We start from the raw sequence: 25,419 nt of genomic DNA on the forward strand, positions 1-25,419 counted from the left end.
AGGAAATGCCTCCACCTGGAAGGGGCGTGCCTCTGGGATGTGGATTGTAGGGATCGAATCCACAGCTGATAGGTGACTGTCCTCCGTGGTGCAAAATTTTGTTGGTTTCTGAAATGTTGTCAAAATAGATGAAAGTAAATAACTGCAACACACAAAATGCTGGAGGAACTGAGCAGGCCAGGCAGCATCAAAAGAAAAGGGCGGTCTTGATGCTTCGGGCCGACTGGCCTCTTCTTCCACAGATGCTGCCTCCTGGCCTGCTGTGTGTGTGTGTGTGTCTCGGATTCCCAGCATCTGCAGATGCTCTCTTGTTTGTGAGGGTAAATAGCTGCAACTAATTCCATAGCAGACAGATATTGTTGCCACAATGGTGCAGGGATTGAGTTAAAATGAGGAATGACAACAGGAAGGTGAAAATGTTCTTTTGATCCCCTTGTGCTCAATAGTATCTATTTGGTCTGGTTGTGTCCTCACCACCACCTTCCCACTTTTGCCTCAACTCTTTGCCTCCGAGGTAACTTCAGTTTCCAACAACATTAGCACGGTATATACTTGATATATCCGCAGAACGTCCCTCCTGGGTGGGCAGTTCCAAATAGTCGTGATCATCAAAGACAAAAGTCCGTCTGCTGTGGATCTGGGAATGTTCGTTCTGAACTACTACTCATCACTCTGAGATACCACCGAGGAGAAACAGAACCACGTCTACACCAGTTGGCCCCGGTCCAGTTTTATTCTCACATCAAAGTTGCTGTTGAACGCAGCATCTCTAGGAAGAGGTACAGTCGATGTTTCGGGAATGGGGGAGATGCGTTTGCACTTCACCTGTGAGTCGGCTGGGGTGATATACTGCGTCTGGTGTCCCTGATGTGGCCTTCTATATATTGGCGAGACCTAACTCAGACTGGGAGATTGTTTTGCTGAACACCTGCGTTCTGTCCGCCAGAGAAAGCAGGATCTCCCAGTGGCCACACATTTTAATTCCACGTCCCATTCCCATTCTGATATGTCTATCCACGGTCTCCTCTACTGTAAAGATGAAGCCACACTCAGGTTGGAGGAACAACACCTTATATTCCGTCTGGGTAGCCTCCAACCTGATGGCATGAACATTGACTTCTCTAACTTCTGCTAATGCCCCACCTCCCCCTCGTACCCCAACCGTTGTTTATTTACATACCTGTCCCATGATGCTCTCATATCCATTTTGCCAATCACCTGTCCAGCTCTTAGCTCCATCCCTCCCCCTCCTGTCTTCTCCTATTATTTTGGATCTCCCCCTCCCCTTTCAAATCTCCTCTTCCAAATCTCTTACTAACTCTTCCTTCAGTTAGTCCTGACGAAGGGTCTCGGCCTGAAACGACGACTGTACCTCTTGCTAGAGATGCTGCCTGGCCTGCTGCATTCACCAGCAACTTTGATGTGTGTTTCTTGAATTTCCAGCATCTGCAGAATTCCTCGTGTTTATGTTCCTCCTGTCATCTCATCCTCCCACTCGCGGAAACACTGGCAGCAGTTTGCCGTGGCCAATTACCATAACAACAACCCCCAGATTTTGGAACATAGGAGGAAACAACCTTTCAATGGCAATGGAATCACCGGGAGAGTTGCAAACCGCACACACACAGGACGGTAGGGTTCAGGATTTAACCTGGGTTGCTGACTATTAACTGTCCCATCAGCTCCCAGGTATTTTTATATTGCAATACTTCAAAATATGTCCATAAGTCTGATCCTTTTTGCTGTCTTTCCCATCTGGCTAAAGTAGGACATAGAAATCTACAGGAGGTTACGGGCCCTTTGGCCCACAATGTTGTGCTGACCATGTAACCTACTCTAGAAACTGCCAAGGATTAACCTACTGCATATCCCATTATTTTTCTATGCTCCATCTACCTGTCCGAGAGTTCTTTAAAAGACCCGATTGTATCTGCTCCCACCACAGTCGCTTGTAGTGTATTCCACGCACCCACCACTCTCTGACTCTGTGTGTGGGAAAACTTACCTCTGACATCCCCCTTGTACCTACTTCCAAACACCTTAAAACTATGCCCCCGTGTGTTAGCCATTTCAGCCCTGGGAAAAAGCCTTTGACTATCCACACGATCAATAACCTCGTACTTTCCTACCTGCTACCACCTGATAACGTCCTACTCAATTTATCTGTAGGTATCCCTCTGTAGGCAACTTCCTCTTAATTGATCATAAGTCCATAAGACATTGGAGCAGAATGAGGCCATTCAGCCCATCGCATCTGCTCTGCCATTCCATCATGGCTGATCCCAGATCCTATTCAACCCCCATACTCCTGCCCTCTCGCCAAATCCTTTGATGCCCTGACTGAGCAGGAAGCTTTGAACTTCTGCCTGAAATATACCCACAGACGTGGCCTCTGCAGCAGTCTGTGGCAGAGCAGGCTACTCTGTGGCTAATAACATTCCTTATCTCTGTTCTAAAAGGTCATCCCTCAATTTAGAGGCTGTGCCCTCTAGTTCTGGATACCCCTACCACAGGAAACATCCTCTCCACATCCACCCTGTCTAGTCCCTTCAACATTCGGTAGGTTTCAAAGGCCTATCTTTATGTCAGTGACTTGGTGGTTTGAAATCAGAATTGCCCTGGCCACAGAAGGCAGGGAAGTGGTGAAGAATTCTGGTGATTCTGACCTGAACCTTCTGGTGCTTCCACAAGAGCCTGCGTTGACTGTGTTGTGATATTTGGGATAAATGGAGATGATCTGGTATTAATGAAATCATTTTCCCCACAGTATTACCAGAAACTGATACGCAGGCATAGTTACACTGGGCACTGGAACCTTTTGGTGTGTTTTGAAGGGATGAGGCATTGCAGGCTGATCCAGCAGCTAATCATCCATCTGTATTTATCCATAAGAAGCTGGTGGTGAGCTGTTGCCTTGAACTGCTGTAGCCCCTGAGGTATGGGGCAGGAGGGAGTTCTTTGATTGATGATGTGTGGCGTCAAGGGCAAATTGCTGCTCTTGGTCGAGCTCATGGGTTTGGAAGGTTTTCTCTTGGGCCTGGTGGAATGAGTGAATAACTGTGCCTCAGGTTGTGCATCATATCAAGCTCCCTGAGTGTCGTTGAAGCTTCACTCAATGAGGCGAGCGATATTCCATCATCCTATCTTTGCTTTCCTTTGGCCTTAACTGTCACGTACTTACAGATACCGATTACAACGTTTCACAGTAAACTCAGCCATCTTCCTCAGGCACAAGTTAGTCAAACAATGAGTTCCACCAGAGACACCTCCTTATATACCCTCTCCAGTGTGCAGGGCATGGGCGGGGCTTAATGCTTGATCTGAATTGCCTGTTCCTGATTGGCCGGTTTGAATTGGCCCTGTTCTGATTGGTTGGTTGATCTGATTCCATCATTCTGACTGGAGATGAGGTGTATTTTGACCAGTTTCCATTCACCCGCATGGTAGTGGAAACATTGCTGAACTGACAGACAAAGTGTCACGGTGCAGAGCACTGAGGGAGAATCATCTGCTGGGCTGGCAGTGAGGGTTCCTTATATTTTCTTCCTCAGTTGTGTTTGGGTAAATATTTAATTTCCATTTCTTTCTCGGCTTGTGTTTAGTTTATTTATTTTCACAGATCCAAAGACTGAAATCCTTGAGCCGCTGTCCCACTGTGACGATTTCCAACTGGCAAATTTCTACGGACAAAGACTGACACCTGCAATTGAAGAGCGGGTTGAAGAATTCAGCTTGATTTTGAGGGAGGAGGGACATTTCAGTGGGCAGGAGCACGAGGTGAGTGGAAGAACAGGGTGAGTTCTGGTTAATCTAACATCGTGGAACTGATGGCATCAGATGGAGGAGAGACCAAGGTCACTTGTGGCCGATTAACTAGACTTTGACAATTACCACTCGATCGTCAATCGCACTTTGCACAAAGAACTATTCCGCCCCTGTCACTGTGAGCTGCCCTGAAGTTACAGCTCAATGTTATGATTTTTTATGCAGGTACTGATCCAATAGAAACTGTGTTTATTTCTCCCTCCACATCCACTCTGTCAAGGCCTTTCATCATTCAAGTGTCACATGTAACATTTCATTAACAAAGCCAGGCAATGGGCATCTGTAACAGGAGTCCAACAACTTGCCTTCGATTCTGATTGGAATTGTCATCACTGGTGTAAAGTTTACCTGAGTTTCAGTTCTATCGGCTGCTGCAGAACACAAGCAGACCACTTGTGGGTACCCTGTCACTGGTGGCTCTGCTTGAACCACCTCAAAGCCTTCCCACAAACAACTATGTGTCTGGAGTGTGACAAAGTACTCCCCACTTGCCTGGTGGAGCCTCACTTCGAAGCCAACAAGTAACTGCCCACAATTCAGGATCACAAAACCCAGCCATCGCCCGAAGCATTCGGTCTGTCTTCCTCTGGTGCACAGTATCTTTGTTGTGTTCCATCTACAAAATCCACTGTAGTTACTCACAACCGACTCTGACAGCACCTCTCAAATACAGGAATTTGTGCACCCAAAAGGGGAAGGGACAGAATCATCGTCAGCTGCAGTTTTCCCATTCATGCTTGCAGACTTGTCTCCGTTCCCTCACTTCCACTGGGAACTCTCCTTTGTGTGCACTTCTTCACCAGGACCTGTAGCGTCAAGACTCTGCTCGGTTTTGCACTTGCTGTTGACATCCATATTCTCAGAGTAAATAAATGGAGCATTTTGCACAGACGCAGACACGCACACGTGGGCATGGATACAGACAGACACAGATACAGACACACAGATATACACAGGCACACAGAGATACAGACACACACACAGATACAGACAGGCACACAGAGATACAGACACACACAGATACAGACAGACACACAGAGATACAGATATGCGCACGCACGCGCACACACACACACACACACACCGATACAAAGCAACAGAGAGACACACACACAGAGACAGAGACACAGACAGAGACCCAAACAGCTCAGCCACTGGAGATGCGGGGCTGCAGATGCTGCAGGCTGGAGATGAAAACATTCAGCTGGAGGAACCCACTTGTTCAGCCAGTGTCTATAGAGAGAGGAATGGTTGATGTTTCGGCTTCAGCCATGATGGGAGATAAGGAGATGGTAGAGGAACTGAATGAGTGTCTTGCATCAGTCTTCACTGAGGAAGATATCAGCCGTATACCGGACACTCAAGGGTGGCAGGGAAGAGAAGGGTGCGCAGTCACAATTACGACAGAGAAAGTACTCAGGAAGCTGAATAGTCTAAAGGTAGATAAATCTCCTGAACCAGATGGAATGCACCCGCGTGTTCTGAAGGAAGTAGCTGTGGAGATTGCGGAGGGATTAGCGATGATCTTTCAAAAGTCGATAGATTCTGGCATGGTTCCGGAGGACTGGAAGATTGCAAATGTCACTCCGCTATTTAAGAAGGGGGCAAGGAAGCAAAAAGGAAATTATAGACCTGTTAGCTTGACATCGGTGGTTGGGAAGTTGTTGGAGCCGATTGTCAAGGATGAGGTTACGGAGTAACTGGAGGCATATGACAAGATAGGCAGAACTCAGCATGGATTCCTTAAAGGAAAATCCTGCCTGACAAACCTATTACAATTTTTTGAGGAAATTACCAGTAGGCTAGACAAGGGAGATGCAGTGGATGTTGTATATTTGGATTTTCAGAAGGCCTTTGACAAGGTGCCACACATGAGGCTACTTAACAAGATAAGAGCCCATGGAATAACAGGAAAGTTACATACGTGGATAGAGCGTTGGCTGATTGGCAGGAAACAGAGAGTGGGAATAAAGGGATCCTATACTGGTTGGCTGCCGGTTACCAGTGATATTCCACAGGGGTCCGTGTTGGGGCCGCTTCTTTTTACATTGTACATCAACGATTTGGATTATAGAATAGGTGGCTTTGTGGCTAAGTTTGCTGACGATACGAAGATAGGTGGAGATAGGTAGTGCTGAGGAAACGGACAGTCTGCAGAGAGACTTGGATAGATTGAAAGAATGGGCAAAGAAGTGGCAAATGAAGTACAATGTTGGAAAGTGTATAACCAGTGAAGACTGATGCAAAATACTCGTTCAGTTCCTCTGCCACTTTGGCAGAAGTAATAAACGGGCAGACTATTATTTAAATGGGGAAAGAATTCAAAGTTCTGAGATGCAACGGGATTTGGGAGTCCTCGTACAGGATACCCTTAAGGTTAACCTCCAGGTTGAGTTGGTGGTGAAGAAGGCGAATGCAATGTTGGCATTCATTTCTAGAGGAATAGAGTATAGGAGCAGGGATGTGATGTTGAGGTTCTATAAGGCGCTGTTGAGACCTCCCTTGGAGTACCGTGGGCAGTTTTGGTCTCCTTATTTAAGAAAGGATGTGCTGACGTTGGAGAGGGTACAGAGAAGATTCACTGGAATGATTCCGGGAATGAGAGGGTTAACATATGAGGAACGTTTGTCCGCTCTTGGACTATATTCCTTGGAGTTTTGAAGAATGAGGGGAGACCTGATAGAAACATTTCGAATGTTGAAAGGCATGATCAGATTGGATGTGGCAAAGTTGTTTCCCATGATGGGGGAGTCTAGTACGAGAGGGCATGACTTAAGGATTGAAGAGCGCCCATTCAGAACAGAAATGCGAAGAAATTTTTTTAGTCAGAGGGTGGTGAATCTATGGAATTTGTTGCCATGGGCAGCAGTGGAGACCAAGTCATTGGGTGTATTTAAGGCAGAGATTGATAGGTATCTGAGTAGCCAGGGCATCAAAGGTTATGGTGAAAAGGCGGGGGAGTGGGAGTAAATGGGAGAATGGATCAGCTCATGATAAAATGGCAGAGCAGACTCGATGGGCCGAATGGCTGACTTCTGCTCCTTTGTCTTCTGGTCTTATGAATCAGGGCCAAGAAGAGAGGGAAGGTTGTTTCACTGCATCCGATGTAGCATTAAAATAACACAACAGGAACACAATAATAAATAAAAACACAATGAAAATAAGTTTTCTTAAAATGTGAGGTGAGGGACTACACCTGCGGGAAGTGCAGCCAACTCCAGCTCATGAAAGACCACGTTATGGAGCTGGATGAACAGAGGATCATCTGAGAGGCACAGCATTTGATAGACATGAAATTTTGTGCAGGTGGTTACACTCGGAGTGCAGTGTTCGGGGAGTAGATGGGTGAACGCAGAGAGGTAAAGGGAGAAGGAAGTCAGTGCAGTGTCCCCCTGTGGCCATTCCCCTCAGCAACAGGATAGTGCCGAGGGGGATGATCTATCTGGGCAAGGCAGCAGCCGCCGGACCAACAGTACTGTGGTCAGCTTTCAGCAGGGTAGGGTTAAGTCAGGTAGAGCAATAGTCATAGGGGACTTGGTACTTAAGGAGATTCATCAGCAGCAAAACAGATGCCAGGATAGTGTGTTGCTGGGTTTTCAACTTCCTGGACCTTTTTCCAAGTCTATTCAGTAGTTGGAATGCTCTCCTGTGGAAACTTTCAAGGGTCTTTGGTGACACACCGTCTTCTGCCACTCCTCATGAAACATGGCCACACTGTCATGTCTTTTTCGTAACTGCATCGACAAGCTGGGCCGGGGATAGACCTTCAGCGATGTTGGCATCTCACTTGCTGAATGCGGGATCCAGACTGGGAAGTGGATGTGCCAAACAGAAACCCTGGTATTAGTTCATTCTTCTAATTGGTTAGTGTTTCTACTTAAACCAGCAGAGGCAGTCGCGATTACCTGGTAGTAATTGCTGTCCTCCAGCTGAGCAAATGTTCTCATTCCTGTGCTGTGTCCATCAGACCATTCTTCAAAATATTCACTGTTTTTATCAGGAAGTTGCTGACCTCGCCGAGAAGGGAGACCGGGCAGAGAGTTCCAAACTCCTCTTCGGCCTGGTGATGAAGAAAGGTGCCCAGACCCGGAAGGTGATGTGGGAATCCTTTGTGAAAATGCAAAACCAGTTACCAAAGTTGGACAAAATACTGAAAGAAATCCTGGAGTTCGGTACGGTAAAACAGCACACTGAGCGCAAAGTGACATTGAAGCACTCAGCTGAGTGGTAGTATCTGATTTCATGAAAACTGTTTAATTCCACAGGCCCTGATCCAGGTGAATATATGGACATCAGCTTTCCCCAGGGTTTTGGGGATTTATCCTCACAACTGAAGGGTAAGTGATGCAGTGCAATTCAAACAAATTGCTTGGCAGGATTATTGTTACCTATTTTCATATTGGCAGAATCAGGGACTGCCAATGGCTGCAACTTTAAAATGGAATGGACGTGCCATGGATTTAGGTATTGACTGGTGTTGCAGGAAAATCTCAGGAGCAGCAGACAGAACAAATCAGGCCAACTCAGAGAATTGTTTCAGACTAAAGGACTTTACTTATACGTGATATCACAGAGAGCCGCTTTTCCTAAAAGCGGTGTTCAGAAGCTCTGGTTAGCTTTCAGACACGCTTCATTATATAGGCACAGTGTTCGTGACTAAAAGCACTTGATAATAGAATTGCTTGACTTTGAACTTGGCCTAAATTTCAACAAACAACAGCATTACGTAAATGTGGCGCCAGAACATTTTTCTTTAGACATTATGAAGGACTTTCAGCTAAATTCTAAGAGCAAGGACTTTAGCTGAATTTTAAGAGCATTCACAAGCTATTAGGTTAACCCCTACATATACAAAGAGTCTTAAATTCTTCTGCAATTCCCTCCTTGTTGATCCTTTCAGATCAACACTGCTCATAAGGTATTTCCTCCTCCTCCTCCTCATATCCCTCTGGAAAGGGTGTTTCTTTGCCAGGATGTACCTCCTCTCCCCACCAGCTTTGCTTACTGCGCATTTCTCTCACAATCTGGATTATCATAGGGACATTTTCGGGTCCGAGCAAGGCTCTTTTCATTAACTGGTAACAACACATTCGTAATGCTCCACGTACACAGCACCCTAAAACACATACGATTACCACTATAATTATCCCATGGGTAATCCAGCTTCCCTAGCCAGAAAACCATCCCTCTATTACTTCCCACCATTTTGTTCCTGAACCAAAATTCTTAAGCTGTTTCCTTATCTTTCTAATCTCCTCAATTTTTCCTCTTATGTGTTGACTAAAGTCAGTTATGTTTTCTAAGGCATCGGGAATATAAATACAACATTCCTGCCCCACCACAACGCTGTCCTTCCTGTTTCGGCTAAGAGTAGGTCCAGGTCTATTCTATTTTGCAAGGCTACCATCCTAAGGGCAACTACTTCTGTTGTGAGGTCTTTCACTTGTGTCTGCACATCAGTTAGGGCATTGGCAGTGACATTGGCCAATTTCTCTGCAGCGGCTGTCATTTTAATAATTTCTCGCGAATTTCAGGCCACACCATATGAGAGAAATGCTACCATCCAAAACATTACACTTTCCATTATCCCTCGCTTACTTAGCCTTAAATAAAGGTGTTGCAATATATCTTTTATAGGATTCATGGAGGGCACTATATAGGCCAAATAACAACAGCCCCTCCAATTCCCTGGGGACACTTTCCCATTTTTGCCTGGCGGCCCTGGAAACCAAGGATAAGCTCTTTCCCCACATACTGCCTCTGTTCAGTACAAGAGCTATTACCCAAAATGTCCCATTTCCGCACCGCCGTATTACAATAACAAATTCCATTTTCAGTTTTCTGTGTATTTACTAACTCAAGGGAGGGCATCCTTTTTCCCTCTGTCGGGGTACGGAGGTACCATCCTTTGAAACAGGTACATCCACAATCCCCTTCACTGACATCACAGTCGTTTATCATCTTCTGCCAATCTCTTGTTCTAAAGTTGGAATGGGATGTGTTAAATTGGTTCATAAGTCTCACAGAAAGCATTTCGCTTCCGTTCAGGGGGACCCATTCCAGGGACATTCCCTGGGCGGTACGCTGAGGTATCTTTACTCACACCCAACCAGAGTCCAGCACTTCACTTTGTTGACTGGCATAAGTGCAACAGAAAGACAAAAAGGTATTTTTGGATAAGGCCGTACTAACTCCCCCCAGTATCAGTCCCCATAAAAGCATCTGGCTTGTCAGCTTCATACTTCCTTGTCTTCCAGCTCCTGGTGCAGTTTGCACCTAGTAGTGTGAATCCATTCTCCTTTTCCGCGGTTCAGATTGTTAGCAGCACTGGGTAGGGGCCTTTCCACCTGGGACAGAAAGAATCTTTATTCATTGATCTCACATATATTCTATCTGCCGGCTTAACGGATGCATGTTACATTCAGCTAAAGGTGCCTGGGCTTGCCGGACCCTCTCATACAATTTCCCTGCTCCTGACACAATGCTTGTGCACATTTCAGTGTCTTCTCATCATTCCATATCAGCGCTACCTTTTCTGGGGTCATGGGGGCTTAGTTCCTGTTGTCATAGTCCGTCCCACCAAAATTTCATGAGGGGCAAGTCCTGTATTTCTATTCTTCTGATTTTCACAGAGGAGTGTACGTTACTAGGGGTCATTGCCTCTGGCTGTCTGAGACCGTTTTGCTGACAAACTTTTGTCAAAGCTGCTTTTATTTCCCCGTTTACTCTTTCCACCATACCTGAGGACTGATGCTGGTAGGGTATATGCAATCTCTACTGGAACCCCAAGGCTTCCTTCAGTCCCTGCACTACTTTATTTGTAAAATGTCGCGACTTATCCCGAGGGGAATTCCAAATCTAGGTATAATTTCCGGTTGGGACAGGTGATCAAATCTAGCGGGTGTCTTTCCTCTATTTTGCTGGCAAACTAAACAAGTTCGTGCTACCTCCTCGATAGTTACTGTTATCCCTGGGGAGTACCATTGTTGAGTGATGGCATGCTGCATCCCTCCTTTGCCCATGTGAGCCTGGCCATGTGCCAGGCGAGCCGGGGGCAAAAATAAACTCTACGGGCACACACTTGGCCATCTGAGTGATGCCATAGCCTGGTACTCTGGTAACATGCAGATTTGCTCCAGGCACATTTCTCTTGCCGTGAGGCGAGATTTTGGGCTTCCTGCAACTGCTGGACGTCCATACACACAGGCAGCTCCTTCCCTCCCGATTCAACACGAGGGGTCTGTCGCACAGGTTGTCGCTGGAGGGCCACCTGTTTTGCTATCATGTCTTCAAACAGATTTTCCTTGGAGACCTCATTCTCAGCTGAGGTGTGTGCCTCGTACTTAATTATTACTGAAGTCTGTGGCAACTGTATAGCTCCTAAAAGTTTTGGTACAAAGGAACACACATCAAAGTTGCTGGTGACTGCAGCAGGCCAGGCAGCATCTGTAGGAAGAGGTGCAGTCGACGTTTCAGGCCGAGACCCTTCGTCAGGACTAACTGAAGGAAGAGTGAGTAAGGGATTTGAAAGTTGCAGAGGGAGGGAGAGATCCAAAATGATAGGAGAAGACAGGAGAGGGAGGGATGGAGCCAAGAGCTGGACAGGTGATTGGCAAAAGGGATACGAGAGGATCATGGGATAGGAGGTCCGGGAAGAAAGACAAGGTGGGGGGGGGGGACCCAGAGGATGGGCAAGAGGTATAGTCAGAGGGACAGAGGGAGAAAAAGGAGAGTGAGAGAAAGAATGTGTGCATAAAAATAAGTAACAGATGGGGTACGAGGGGGAGGTGGGGCCTTAGCGGAAGTTAGGGAAGTCGATGTTCATGCCATCAGGTTGGAGGCTACCCAGACGGAATATAAGGTGTTGTTCCTCCAACCTGAGTGTGGCTTCATCTTTACAGTAGCGGAGGCCGTGGATAGGCATGTCAGAATGGGAATGGGATGTGGAATTAAAATGTGTGGCCACTGGGAGATCCTGCTTTCTCTGGCGGACAGAGCGTAGATGTTCAGCAAAGCGGTCTCCCAGTCTGCGTCGGGTCTCGCCAATATATAAAAGGCCACATCGGGAGCACCGGACGCAGTATATCACCCCAGTCGATTCACAGGTGAAGTGTTGCCTCACCTGGAAGGACTGTCTGGGGCCCTGAATGGTGGTAAGGCAGGAAGTGTAAGGGCATGTGTAGCACTTGTTCTGCTTACACGGATAGGTGGCAGGAGGGAGATCAGTGGGGAGGGATGGGGGGGACGAATGGACAAGGGAGTTGCGTAAGGAGCGATCCCTGCAGAATGCCGAGGGGGGGGAGGGAAAGATGTGCTTAGTGGTGAGATCCCGTTGGAGGTAGCGGAAGTTACGGAGAACAACATGTTGGACCCGGAGGCTGGTGGGGTGGTAGGTGAGGACCAGGGGAACCCTATTCCTAGTGGGGTGGCGGGAGGATGGAGTGAGAGCAGATGTACGTGAAATGGGGGAGATGCGTTTAAGAGCAGAGTTGATAGTGGAGGAAGGGAAGCCCCTTTCTTTAAAAAAGGAAGACATCTCCCTCGTCCTAGAATGAAAAGCCTCATCCTGAGAGCAGATGCGGCGGAGACGGAGGAATTGCGAGAAGGGGATGGCGTTTTTGCAAGAGACAGGGTGAGAAGAGGAATAGTCCAGATAGCTGTGAGAGTCAGTAGGCTTATAGTAGACATCAGTGGATAAGCTGTCTCCAGAGACAGAGATCTAGAAAGGGGAGGGAGGTGTCGGAAATGGACCAGGTAAACTTGAGAGCAGGGTGAAAGTTGGAGGCAAAGTTAATAAAGTCAACGAGTTCTGCATGCGTGCAGGAAGCAGCGCCAATGCAGTCATCGATGTAGCGAAGGAAAAGTGGGGGACAGATACCAGAATAGGCACGGAACATAGATTGTTCCACAAACCGAACAAAAAGGCAGGCATAGCTAGGACCCATACGGGTGCCCATAGCTACACCTTTAGTTTGGAGGAAGTGGGAGGAGCCAATGGAGAAATTATTAAGAGTAAGGACTAATTCCGCTAGACGGAGCAGAGTGGTGGTAGAGGGGAACTGATTAGGTCTGGAATCCAAAAAGAAGCGTAGACCTTCCTGATGGGGGATGGAAGTATATTAGGATTGATGTCACGTCCTCCCTTACCACCATTCAGGGCCCCAAACAGTCCTTCCAGGTGAGGCAACACTTCACCTGTGAGTCGACTGGGGTGATATACTGCGTCCGGTGCTCCCGATGTGGCCTTTTATATATTGGCGAGACCCAACGCAGACTGGGAGATCGCTTTGCTGAACATCTACGCTCTGTCCGCCAGAGAAAGCAGGATCTTCCAGTGCCCACACATTTTAATTCCACATCCCATTCCCATTCTGACATGTCTATCCACGGCCTCCTCTACTGTAAAGATGAAGCCACACTCAGGTTGGAGGAACAACACCTTATATTCCGTCTGGGTAGCCTCCAACCTGATGGCATGAACATCGACTTCTCTAACTTCCGCTTAGGTCCCACCTCCCCCTCGTACCCCATCTGTTACTTATTTTTATGCACACATTCTTTCTCTCACTCTCCTTTTTCTCCCTCTGTCCCTCTGAATATACCTCTTGCCCATCCTCTGGGTCTCTCCCCCTCCCCCGCCCCACTCCTTGTCTTTCTTCCTGGACCTCCTGTCCCATGATCCTCTCATATTCCTTTTGCCTATCACCTGTCCAGCGCTTGGCTCTATCCCTCCCCCTCCTGACTTCTCCTATGATTTTGGATCTCCCCCTCCCCTTCCAACTTTCAAATCCCTTACTCACTCTTCCTTCAGTTAGTCCTGACGAAGGGTCTCGGCCCGAAACGTAGACTGCACCTCTTCCTAGAGATGCTGCCTGGCCTGCTGCGTTCACCAGCAACTTTGATGTGTGTTGCTTGAATTTCCAGCATCCGCAGAATTCCTTTTGTTTGTGGTACGAAGGAGGCATGTTTATTCACTTTCCCCAACGAGATGATAAATCCTCCATTTTTCCACAATTGCCCAAAGTCCTGTGCTATCCCAAACGCATAACGTGAGTCCGAATAAACATTAGCAGCTTTTCCTTTGGCCAAAATTAAAGCAAGCTTGGGTAATGCCATAGAGTTCTGCTGCCTGCGCTGATGTTCCTATTGTCAAGGCATAAGCTTCTAGTATCTCGTGGGGAGTTACTATAGCATATCCTGCCAGCAACAGATCGTCTCTTGGGCGGTGCAAAGAGCCATCTGAAAAGAATTAAATCAGGGTTATCAATAGGTTCGCTTCTCAGATCTGGTGGGGGAGTAGTAGTGGCTTCCACTGTGAGCAGGGAGTCATGGTCATCCCCATCCTGCTGTGCAGATGGTAACGGAACAAAAGTAGCTGGATTAATAGCCGGAGATCTTTTGTACGTACAGTTGGATCGAGAGAGAAGAATCAGCTCATAATTTGCCCTTCTGGCCGTGATAAAATGCTAAGTAGCAGCTGAATTCAACAGTAGCATTACGGCATGGGGTACTATCACAGTTACATGGGTGATCCAATACAATAGGAATAGATTTTTCTACCATTGCATTTAGGACATGGAAGGCTTTCTCCCTTTTGGGTGTCCATTCCACGATGAGGGGCTCTGTTTTCAATGTAGCAGAACGCATTACTGCATCCCTCTCTCGGTATTCGCGAATCCACTGTCGACAGTGCCCTACCATGCCCAGGAAAGAAAGAATGTCATGTTTTGTTTTGGGGACTGGGACCTTCTTTATTGCTCTTATTCGATCCCTTCCCAAACTTCGCCAACCTTTACTGAGCTGGAATCCAAGATACTGGACAGTCTCTTGACAAAACTGCATTTTCTCCACAGGCACCCTGTGCCCTCTTCTCACCAAAGGTTTAAGGAGTGTTAAAGAATTGGTCAGATGTTTTGGCCCTGTGGCAGAAGCTAACAGGAGCTTGTCTGCATACCGAATCAGCGTGGAATATTCGGACAGCTGGCTTTCGGCCAAATCATTCTTAATTGCTGCAGCATAAACTGCAGGGCTTTTGGTATATCCCTGGGGCAGACGTGTCCACGTATATTGCTCATTGTTATGAGTAAAGGCAAATAAGTACTGACTACCCTCATGCAAAGGTATGGAGAAAAATGCTGAGCACCGATCGACTATAGTAAAGGTACTAGCTCTCGCAGGTATAGAAGTAAGCATAATGTTGGTGTCCGGCACCAGCGGAACGATAGGGATAACTATCTTATTAATGGCTCTTAGGTCCTGCACAAAACGCCATTCATTTCTCCGGCTGCAATATAGGGGTGTTATACATGCTTTGTGTCTTCACCAGCACCCCTTGCAGCAATGTGTCAATTACTGGAGCGACACCTTTTTCAGCTTCAGTAGCTATATGGTACTGTTTAATACAGGGCAGTGGCACATTTTTTTAGAGTAACTTTATGCTCCGGAGCTGTTTGGACCTTTCCCACATACTTTATACTTTATTGTCGCCAAACAATTGATACTAGAACGTACAATCATCACAGAGATATTTGATTCTGTGCTTCCTGCTCCCTTGATTACAAATCGATAGTAAATATTAAAAATTTAAATTATAAATCATAAATAGAAAAATGGAAAATAAGGTAGTGCAAAAAAACCGAGGTGCAAGTCCGGATATTTGGAGGGTACGGCCCAGATCCAGGTCAGGACCCATTCAGCAGTCTTATCACAGTTGGATAGAAGCTGTTCCCAAATCTGGCCGTACGAGTCTTCAAGCTCCTGAGCCTTCTCCTGGAGGGAAGAGGGATGAAAAGTGTGTTGGCTGGGTGGGTCGCGTCCTTGATTATCCTAGCAGCACTGCTCCGACAGCGTGTGGTGTAAAGTGAGTCCAAGGATGGAAGATTGGTTTGTGTGATGTGCTGTGCCATGTTCATGATCTTCCGCAGCTTCTTTCGGTCTTCAACAGGACAACTTCCATACCAGGTTGTGATGCACCCTAGAAGAATGCTTTCTACGGTGTATCTATAAAAATTAGTGAGGGTTTTAGGGGACAGGCCAAATTTCTTTAGTTTTCTCAGGAAGTAAAGGCACTGGTGGGCCTTCTTGGCAGTGGACTCTGCTTGGTTGGACCAAGTCAGGTCATTTGTGACATTGACCTCAGATGACTGCTATGTTGGGCCCGTAGGTTCCCTGGTACCCGCGTTAAGGCTCTAGGGGGAAGTAGAAGGTCTTCTGGTGGTGCAGTTGCTTTTCAAAGGTTGTTTCCCAGCTCTTGGACTTTAACATAATTCTCCCCTCCTTTTCATTAAAGAATTATATTCGGGCTTCCTGTCTCAGTACTGGCAAGGTTATAGTATAAACAGCCTTGGTTTGTTTCGCCAATCATTTTATCATCGTCCTGCTATCTTTCGGCTTCACTGGTGGTGTTATGGCCATTGTCAAATGAGGGATTGGGGAGTCCCCTAGTCGAATCTTTTTTTCTGATCTTCCGCTAAGTCCACCAGGAGCTCTGATCCCTTGGGACCAAAATACACACACAGTGTTGCCTTCAGCTTTACCGTTTAATTAAGGGTGTACAGCCTGATCATAGTGCGGGTCAGTTTGTAAAGTGTAGTAGACCGTGCAATGGAGCTGTTTCTTTTCTCAGCCACTATTAATCAAGTGTTGCAGATTTTGCGTGTGGAGGTTGGCTCGTCTTATCAATGTCTCTGAACCTGCCAAGCACAGAGATTACTATCCAGCTGCAAACAGTATAGTACGGGGTCCGAACTGTCCTCTTCTCGCCTGTTCATTAATTGTAACATTTGAGGGACCCTAATTTGAGGAAGCTCCATGTATATACCTTCAGCTGTACAGTGCAGTGTTGCCCCAAATTTACAAAGGGTCTGCGGACCCAGCAGGGGAAACGGGGCTGCTTTAGATATCATGAAGGTGTCTGTTAAAAGCTTATCCTCCGTTCTCTTTTTCTCTTTTCCTGCCTCTTTTTTTTCTTTTCAGGCGTTTTTGTTTTAGTCATCTCTAGTGCTGCTAATACTTCCTTCAGCTCCCTCAGCTTCAATTCCTCTTTCCTGAGACCCTTCTTCTCTCGTTACAGTGATGGCTGCTCTGCTGGGGGTGTCAGGTGCCTGAACTTCTCTCATGGGGGTTGTAAGGAGTGGGTGCGGGTCGTCCCAAGGCAGTCGTCGTCATTACTAAATCGTCTTTTTCGCTATTGGGTGCCAATGGGGCACTGGCTAGTACGGGGAGTTGTGGGTAAAGTGCCGTGGCAGGTCTTGTTTCAGCCCCAGCCTTCTCTGTTTCAGGCTGCTTAATCTCCTTTTCCTTTGGAGGTTGGCCACCTCCTTCCGTTGTTTAAAACATCCCAACATGTAATCAGCATCCCAATTTGGGTCGCCATCCCCATTTCGTGTAGTGTCCTCCCAGAGCTGGATTAGTCTCAAACTATTACGGCCAATCCCCATGTGACCACTCAATAACGATCATCTCCGGTGTCTCTGATTACCATATCCACCGGGGATCCAGGTGGGACGAAGGGGTCTCCTATTTGCTGGTGGTGCCGTTTTACCTTTTTAATCTTTTTTGGCGTCTTTTTCCTATCTGCAGTTGAGTGCTCAAAGCCTTCGTCTTACCTCTGGAACTCTTCCGTTTATTAGCAGGATCAGCGCTAGCCGACCGACTGCTGGCACTTCCCGTTTTTCCTGTTTAGGATTTTAATTTCAGTTAAGACAGCACAAAGTTTCTCTATACACACTATGTACACAATGAGCGCTTACTGGTGTGTTTCCTCTGTCTTTCCACAGGTCTCTGAGTTCAGTCACGGAATTGATCGGTAGTTACTTTGGTACTCCCACGAGCAACCCCTGCCATCCCCCTTTCAGCTAGGACGCAGGACACCTGTCTCCCCCTTTCAGCTCGGAGACTGATCTTCCATCACAACTTGGAAGGCACCTTTCTGTCTTGCTTCTCCTTTTCCGCCTAGGGTTCTTCTTCTAGAATCGCGTAAGAGCCGCTGTCTTGCTTCCGCTCAAACGTACTCCCCACTATCTTGCCTCAGCTCAAGCATAAGAGCCGCTGTCTTGCTTTTGCTCAAGCGTACTCTATAGCGATCCCATCCTTCGTCGCCATTCTGTTGTGGAAAAATCTCAGGAGCAGCAGACAGAACAAATCAGGCCAACTCAGAGAATTGTTTCAGACTAAAGGATTTTACTTATACGTGATATCACAGAGAGCCGCTTTTCCTAAAAGTGGTGTTCAGAAGCTCTGGTTAGCTTTCAGACACGCTTCATTATATAGACACAGTGTTCGTGACTAAAAGCACTTGATAATAACATTGCTTGACTGTGAACGTAGGCCTAGAATGTAACAAACAACGTGACTTTGAACTTGGCCTAAATTTCAACAAACAACAGCATTACGTAAGTGCGGCACCAGAACATTTTTCTTTAGACATTATGAAGGACTTTCAGCTAAATTCTAAGAGCAAGGACTTCAGCTGAATTTTAAGAGCATTCGCAAGCTATTAGGTTAACCCCTACATATCCAAAGAGTCTTAAATTCTTCCACAACTGGGAAATGGAATGGATGTGCCATGGATTTGGGCATTGGCTGGGAAATGGAATGGACATGCCATGGATTTGGGCATTGACTGGGAAATGGAATGGACGTGCCATGGATTTGGGCATTGACTGGGAAATGGAATGGATGTGCCATGGATTTGGGCATTGGCTGGGAAATGGAATGGACGTGCCATGGATTTGGGCATTGGCTGGGAAATGGAATGGATGTGCCATGGATTTGGGCATTGACTGGGAAATGGAATGGACGTGCCATGGATTTGGGCATTGGCTGGGAAGTGGAATGGATGTGCCATGGATTTGGGCATTGGCTGGGAAATGGAATGGATGTGCCATGGATTTGGGCATTGGCTGGGAAATGGAATGGATGTGTCATGGATTTGGGCATTGGCTGGGCACCGTGTTTAAGTTGCAGATCCTGAAATTTGTATCTCAATTTACAAATGTCGCAACTCAGATTTTTTTAAAAATCTGATAACGAGACGGTTTTGGCTCCCTTCCTGTTTACCCTGTATACCTTGCACTTTAGGTACAACACTGAGTCATGTCATCTGCAGAAATTCTCTGATCACTCAGCAATCGTTGAGTGTATAAAGGGAGGACAGGAGGATGAATGCAGGGCCCTGGTGGTGGACTTTGTCAAGTGGTGCAAGCTGAATCATCTGCAGCTCAACATCAGTAAGACAAAGGAGATGGTGATGTGCTTTAAGAAGACTAAACTTGCTCTGCTCCCTGTTACTATTGATGGTGAGGACGTGGATGTGGTGAGGTCCTAACAGTACCTGGAGGTGCACTTGGATGATAGACTTGAGGATAGACAATGCAGAGGCTGTGTACAAGAAAACCCAAAGTCACCTCTAATTCCTGAGGAGACTGAAGTCCTTTGAAGTATGCAGGCCTCTCTTTCACATTTTGTACCAGTCTCTTGTCACCAGTACAATCTTCTAGTGGTGGTGTGCTGGGAGAATGACATCAACACGGGTGATGCCAACAAGACTCAATAAACTGATTAGAAAGGCTGGCTCTGTTATAGGAGTCAAACGGGACACCCTGAGTTAACCTTCAGGGTGTTCTGCACAAGGAGTCCCAAGTACCTTTGCATCTCAGATTTTTTTTCATTTTCTCCTCATTTAGAAAATAGCCTGCACACTTATTTCTACTGCCAAGTACTTGACCATGCATTTTCCAACTTGAATTTCATTTGCCACTTTCCTAATCTGTCTAAATCCTTCCACAGCCTATCTGTTGCCTGAACACTACCTGCCACTCCGCCAATCTTCGTATCATCTGCAAATGTGGCATCAAAGCCATCTATTTCTTCATTAAATCTTTGATATTCAACATAAAAAAAGAACTGGTCCCAACACCGGCCCTTTGCGGAACACCACTACTTCCTGGCAACCAACCAGAAAAGGATCCTTTTATTCCCACTTGCTGCCTCCTACCAATCAGCCAATGTTCTAACCACGTTAGTAACTTTCCTGTAAGCAGCCTTATGTGTGGCACCTTGTCAAAGACCTTCTGAAAGTCCATATATACAATGTTTACTGCATCCCCTTTATCTATCCTACTTGTAATCTCCTCAAAAGATTCCGGCATGTTCATCAGGCAAGATTTTCCCTGAAGGAAAGTATGCTGACTTTGCACGATCTTGTCCTGTGTCACCAATTACTCCATCATCTCATCCTTAAAAATTGACTCTAACATCTTCCCAACCACTGAGGTCAGGCTAACTGGTCTGTAATTTCCTTTCTGCTGCCTTCCTGGCAATTTTCCAGTCCTCTGGCACCATGGCAGAGTCCAATGATTTTTGAAAGATCATTTCTGATGCCAGCAAAATCTCTAACGCTACCTCTTTCAGAACCCTGGGGTGCAGTTCATCTGGTCCGGATGACTTGTGTACCTTTAGGTCTTTCAGCTTTTTGAGCACCTTCTCTTGTAACAGCAACTGCACCCACTTCTCTTCCTTCACACACTACAGCAGGCATACTGCTAGTGGTCTTCCACAGTGAAGACTGGTGTAAACTACTCATTTAGTTCATCTACCATCTCCTCATCCCCTGTCATTATTTCTCTGCTCTCATTTTCTATGGGGCCTTCATCCACTCTCATCTCTGTTTTAAATTTTACATACATGACTATTTATGGCTTTTACTATTCACTTTGATGTTTGCTAGCTTGATTTCAGATTTCATCTTTTACTTCCTAATGATTCATTTAGTTGCTTTCTGTAGGTTTTTAAAAGCTTCCCGGTCCTCTATCTTCCTGTTTTTTTTTTTGGCTTTGTTGTATGCCCTCTCTTTTGTTTTTACAAAAGCTTTAACTCCTGTTGTCAGCCACGGTCGTACTATTTTGCCATTTGAGTATTTCTTCATTTTTTGGAATACACATGTCCTGCACCTTCCTTATTTTCCCCAGAAACGCACGCCATTGCTACTGTGCTGACATCCTTGCCAGCATTTCCTTCCAATTTACTTTGGCCAACTCTCTCAGAGCACTGTAATTTCTTTAATTCCACTGAAATACTGCTGTGTCAGACGTTTCTTCCTCCCTGTCAAATTTCAAGTCAAACTCAATCATATTGTGATCAGCACCTCCGGAAAACCAGGTGCCGTGGCATCTATCGTGGAGATGTTCTGTCCATGAGCTTATCATTCCATATCCAGTGTGGCAGGGATGGAGTTTTTTGGCTTGTGCCATTACCAGCCAGTCAAATCACTTCATGACAATTGGCGTCAGTGCCACAAGGCGGTAGCTGTTCAGTTCTGACGGTGCAGAGTTCTTTGGTACGGGGATGATGCTGGCCGAACTGATGCGTGTGGGGACAGCAGCGTGGATGAGCGAGGCGTTGGAGATGACGGTGAAGATATCAGTGAGCTCTCTGACTACTCGGCCTGGGATGTTTCCTGGCCCTGCACTCTTAGGAGAGTTGACTCTCAGCGTCCTCCTCATATCTACTGGTGTTACAGAGAATGGCTGCCCACCATCACAGCTGGGGAGACGTGGCTTTCATCACGGACGTTGTGTTATGTAACCCATGAAAATTGTCCAGAGCATCAGTGACAGGCATCATGGCTACAGTTCAATCTGTTTATCCTTGTGCTTTTCTGTCAAGATGACGCCAGCGTACAACACTCTCTCAGTCGACATCTCTCGAATAGCACATGAAAATATATTTTTTTTAAACTTTTCTTGTGTCTGTTTTTCACATTAAATGTGTTTCCGGGACTGTCAGAGCAATCCCGGGATTTACAGCTGGGAGACCATTTGAGCAATCCAGGGCTTGGCTGGCTTGGGGAAGATCCTGGGAAGCGAGTGTGTATTGGGACGGCCTCGCTGAGGAGAAACTCTGAGGTGTGGCGGGAGCCGATGTTCGACTCGGTTTCGCTGTTTAACGGGTCCATTAATCGGCGACTAAAATGTCGAGGAAGTTTGAGACATTGAGGGCGAGTGCCGACTGCCTGCCTTTTGATCGCTGCCAGAGAAGGCGTCTGTGAGCGGCCGATCGCAGTGTGGCTCTCTGTGGCAGGCGGGTAGGCCTCGCTATCTTGTGTGGTGTCCCTCTCTTTCGATGAATGTCGGTGATATTGGAGGATGATGTCGTGATTCTGTAGTTATGGACTGTGGATTTTTTCCAGACTTCATGCTTTTTAGATTCTGTGTTTATCGCCCGTTCCTTTGCCGTTTTGTTGTGCGAGGGGCGGGTGTTTGGGGTTGAGGTTCCGTTAGTATACTGCTAGTTTTTTGTGTGGGGCAGAGGTGGTTTTTTGGGAATCGATATTCCTGTTCCATTTTGTGCCAGGAAGAGGGTGATTGATGATCGCGATGCTGTTCTTTTTGGGACGGGGGGGGGGGGGTGTTTTGGTTTCATGTTTCTCTCCGAATTACTTTTATGTTGTTTCTTTGCTTTGTTTCTCTCTGGAGAATTAAAAAAATGACAGTTGTATATGGATACATGCTTTGATAATAAATGAACCTTTGTATCTTTGAAACTTGCTGTCCGAGGTGCTACGAGGAAAAACAATGTTGTCTGACTGCACTGGACTTTCTCTGTAGCTGTGACACACTATTCTGCATTCTGTTACTGCTTGACCGTGTTCTACCTCAATACATTGTGTAATGATGTGATCTGTGTGAACGATATACAAGACAAGGTTGTCACTGTATCTTGGTACAGGCGTCAACAATAAACTGATCTCACAAGGTACGACAAGGTGCCAGGACACTGCACGTTGCTCTTCCTGTCTCCAATGCCAGTTTAGTTCCTGATGATTTGGGAGCTCGAGGTTCACAGACTGTCAGCAGGCACCCTCCCAGGTGGTTAACCCTAAGCATCCACCTGCATCCCTGCCAGGGCTGTGAGCGGTGACAGGAGTAGGTGACAGAACCAAGAGCCTCCCCTTCAGCCCCTGTTTGGGGTTGAGGTTCTGTTAGGTTTTTGTTTATGTGCAGGGGAGTGATTGATTGGAAGGGGGGGGGTTTTGAAGGGTTGGTGATCGGGATGCAGTTCTTTTTTGTACGGGGGGGAGGTTGATCTTCCTTTCTGAATGACTTTCATGTTCTTTCTTTGTTTCGTGGCTATCTGGAGAAGACAAATTTCAGAGTTGTATATGGATAATAATAAATGAACCTTTAATGCCCTTGATACTCAGCCACAAATGCCAGGATTGGAATCTACTGGTGAACCTCCTCTCTATGGAGTTGGGGATTTGTAAGTTCTTGTTGCTTTGGAAACCTTTCTCTCTCTGTTCCCCTGGAAGATGTTCAACAGAAACACAAGGAGACTCTGCGGGCACAAACTGAAACACTGAGAGCGAACACAATCCTGATGACGGAGAAGGTGAAGGCTTTCCAGCTGGTCGATCAATACACTAAGCTCACGGTCATTTCTACTGTTCGACTTCGGAGACTGGTGGAAGATGAGTTGCTGGCAACAGGCCGGGACCATGAGGAGTTGAGAATGAAACAACTCCAGAGAGAGTTAGAAATAATCCAGACTGATCAGTTGTTCCAGAGCAGCTTTTCCCGGGGTAAATCCAAATCTGGGAGTTCGGCAGCAGTAGTCGGAATCCCAGGGATAGGAAAAACAACAATGATGCAAAAGATTGTTTATGACTGGGCCACGGGGAAAATATACCAACAATTCCGGTTTGTCTTTAGTTTCAAATTCCAGGATTTGAACTTCATTAAGAGTAGAATAACCCTGAGGCAACTGATTCTGGATCAGTATCCTTACTTTGAGAAAATCCTGAGAGAAGTCTGGAATAATCCAAAGGGATTGCTGTTTATATTCGATGGCTTGGATCAATTCAAGCACAAAATCGATTTTGCTGACAGTCGGAGAGATACGGAACCCAAGCACCAGTGCCCAGATCCTGAGTGGTGGTGTGAAGTGTCGGACATTGTGTACGGTTTAATCCAGCACAAGCTGCTCCCAGGGTGTTCAGTGCTGGTGACCACCCGCCCCACTGAGTTACATTTATTGGAAAAGGCAGAGATCTGTGTCCGGGCTGAAATCCTGGGATTTGTGGGTGAGGAACGGAAGGAATATTTCAACAGGTTTTTTGAAGATCAGACAGTGGCAGCAGCTGTTTTCAAACACGTGGAGGAGAACGATATTCTGTACACCATGAGCTTCAACCCTTCCTACTGCTGGATCCTCGTTTTGGCACTGGGCCCCTTCTTCACCAAAAAAGATAGAGACCCGCAGCGAGTTCCCAAGACTGTTACCCAACTCTATTGCTACTATCTTTACAACATCCTGAAAAACCACGGGCGTGAGATTGAGAACCCCCGTGATGTGTTGGTCAGAGTTGGTCAGATGGCCTTCACAGGAGTGTCCCAGAGGAAGGTTGTGTTTACAGATGGAGATTTGAACAGCTGCAATCTCCAGCCTTCCCAGTTCCTGTCTGGGTTCCTGATGGAGCTTTTGGAGAGAAAGGATTCTGCCTGGAGCGTGGTGTACACATTCCCACACCTCACCGTCCAAGAGTTCGTCGCTGCACTTGCACAATTTCTAACTGCAAGTGGTAGGGATATCCCGAAACTTCTCACTGAAGCCCACAGCACGACAGATGGACGATTTGAGATGTTTCTCCGTTTTGTTGCTGGTCTTTCATCTCCAGCTCGGGTCCTGGAGGAGCTTCTGGGTCCTTTTCCTAATGACACCGCCTGTCGAGTGATTGACTGGGTGAAGGAGGAGTTTAAACGCCAACTTGAAAATTCATGGAGTAAACTTGGTAAAAGGAGCCTCCTGAACACATTGCACTGTCTGTTTGAGTCTCGGAATCGTGAACTGGCTCAGGCCACACTGGGATCTGTGGAAACACTTTCATTCAGTGGACTGCCACTGACCCTGATTGACTGCACGGTCCTGTCACATGTTATAGAGTCCTGTGATGCAATGAAACACCTCGACCTGACGGGCTGCCACATTCAAAGTGAAGGACTCCAACGGCTCCGAAGCCGACTGCACAAGTGCCAGGAGTTGGGGTAATTGTTCATTTATCTCTAACTCCTCTGCTGCTCATATCCGGCACAATTCCCTCCCCCTACTCTGTTTGGCTATTTACCCCCAGTTCACTCCCCTGTGGGGCTGTTTACACCCCCTCCCCATCTCCACACCCCCACTTCACCCCTCTGTAGTGATGTCTCCATGCAGCCCCCACCCCCCCAATCCAGCTCACTCCCCCGTGGGGCTGTTTACTCCCCCACTTCACTCCTCTGTAGTGATGTCTCCATGCAGCCCCCACCCCCCCAATCCAGCTCACTCCCCTGTGGGGCTACTTACTCCCCCACCTCGCTTCTCTGCGGGGCTATTTACTCCCCCACCTCGCTCCACTGTAGTGATGTCTCCATGCAGCCCCCCACCCCTCCCGCAGCTCACTCCTCTGAGGGGCTGTCCACACACCCCACCACGCTTCTCGGTGGGGCTGTCTGCACACCTGCCTCTGTTGTGTTCTGTGTATGCCTTCCTTTCCTTTCCTTTCCTCTCTGGGTCTTTGTCACAAGCCCATTCCCCTCATTCAGCTGTTGAATTCGA

The 25,419-nt window shown here is 46.9% G+C and overlaps 1 protein-coding gene across 3 annotated transcripts in view; it reads left to right on the forward strand.

Moving 5' to 3' along the window:
• Window positions 1-25,419, forward strand: part of LOC140207739 (NACHT, LRR and PYD domains-containing protein 3-like) — a 97,927-nt gene that overhangs the window by 60,280 nt on the left and 12,228 nt on the right. For all 3 annotated transcript variants that reach the window (XM_072276299.1, XM_072276298.1, XM_072276300.1), the window contains 4 exons: window positions 3,620-3,777; window positions 7,826-7,997; window positions 8,091-8,162; window positions 23,138-24,869. In XM_072276299.1, the coding sequence (XP_072132400.1) occupies window positions 3,620-3,777; window positions 7,826-7,997; window positions 8,091-8,162; window positions 23,138-24,869 (2,134 nt within the window). The remainder of the gene's footprint in view (window positions 1-3,619; window positions 3,778-7,825; window positions 7,998-8,090; window positions 8,163-23,137; window positions 24,870-25,419) is intronic.

This window comes from Mobula birostris, chromosome 13, assembly GCF_030028105.1.
Source record: "Mobula birostris isolate sMobBir1 chromosome 13, sMobBir1.hap1, whole genome shotgun sequence".
Taxonomy (NCBI): Eukaryota; Metazoa; Chordata; class Chondrichthyes; order Myliobatiformes; family Myliobatidae; genus Mobula; species Mobula birostris.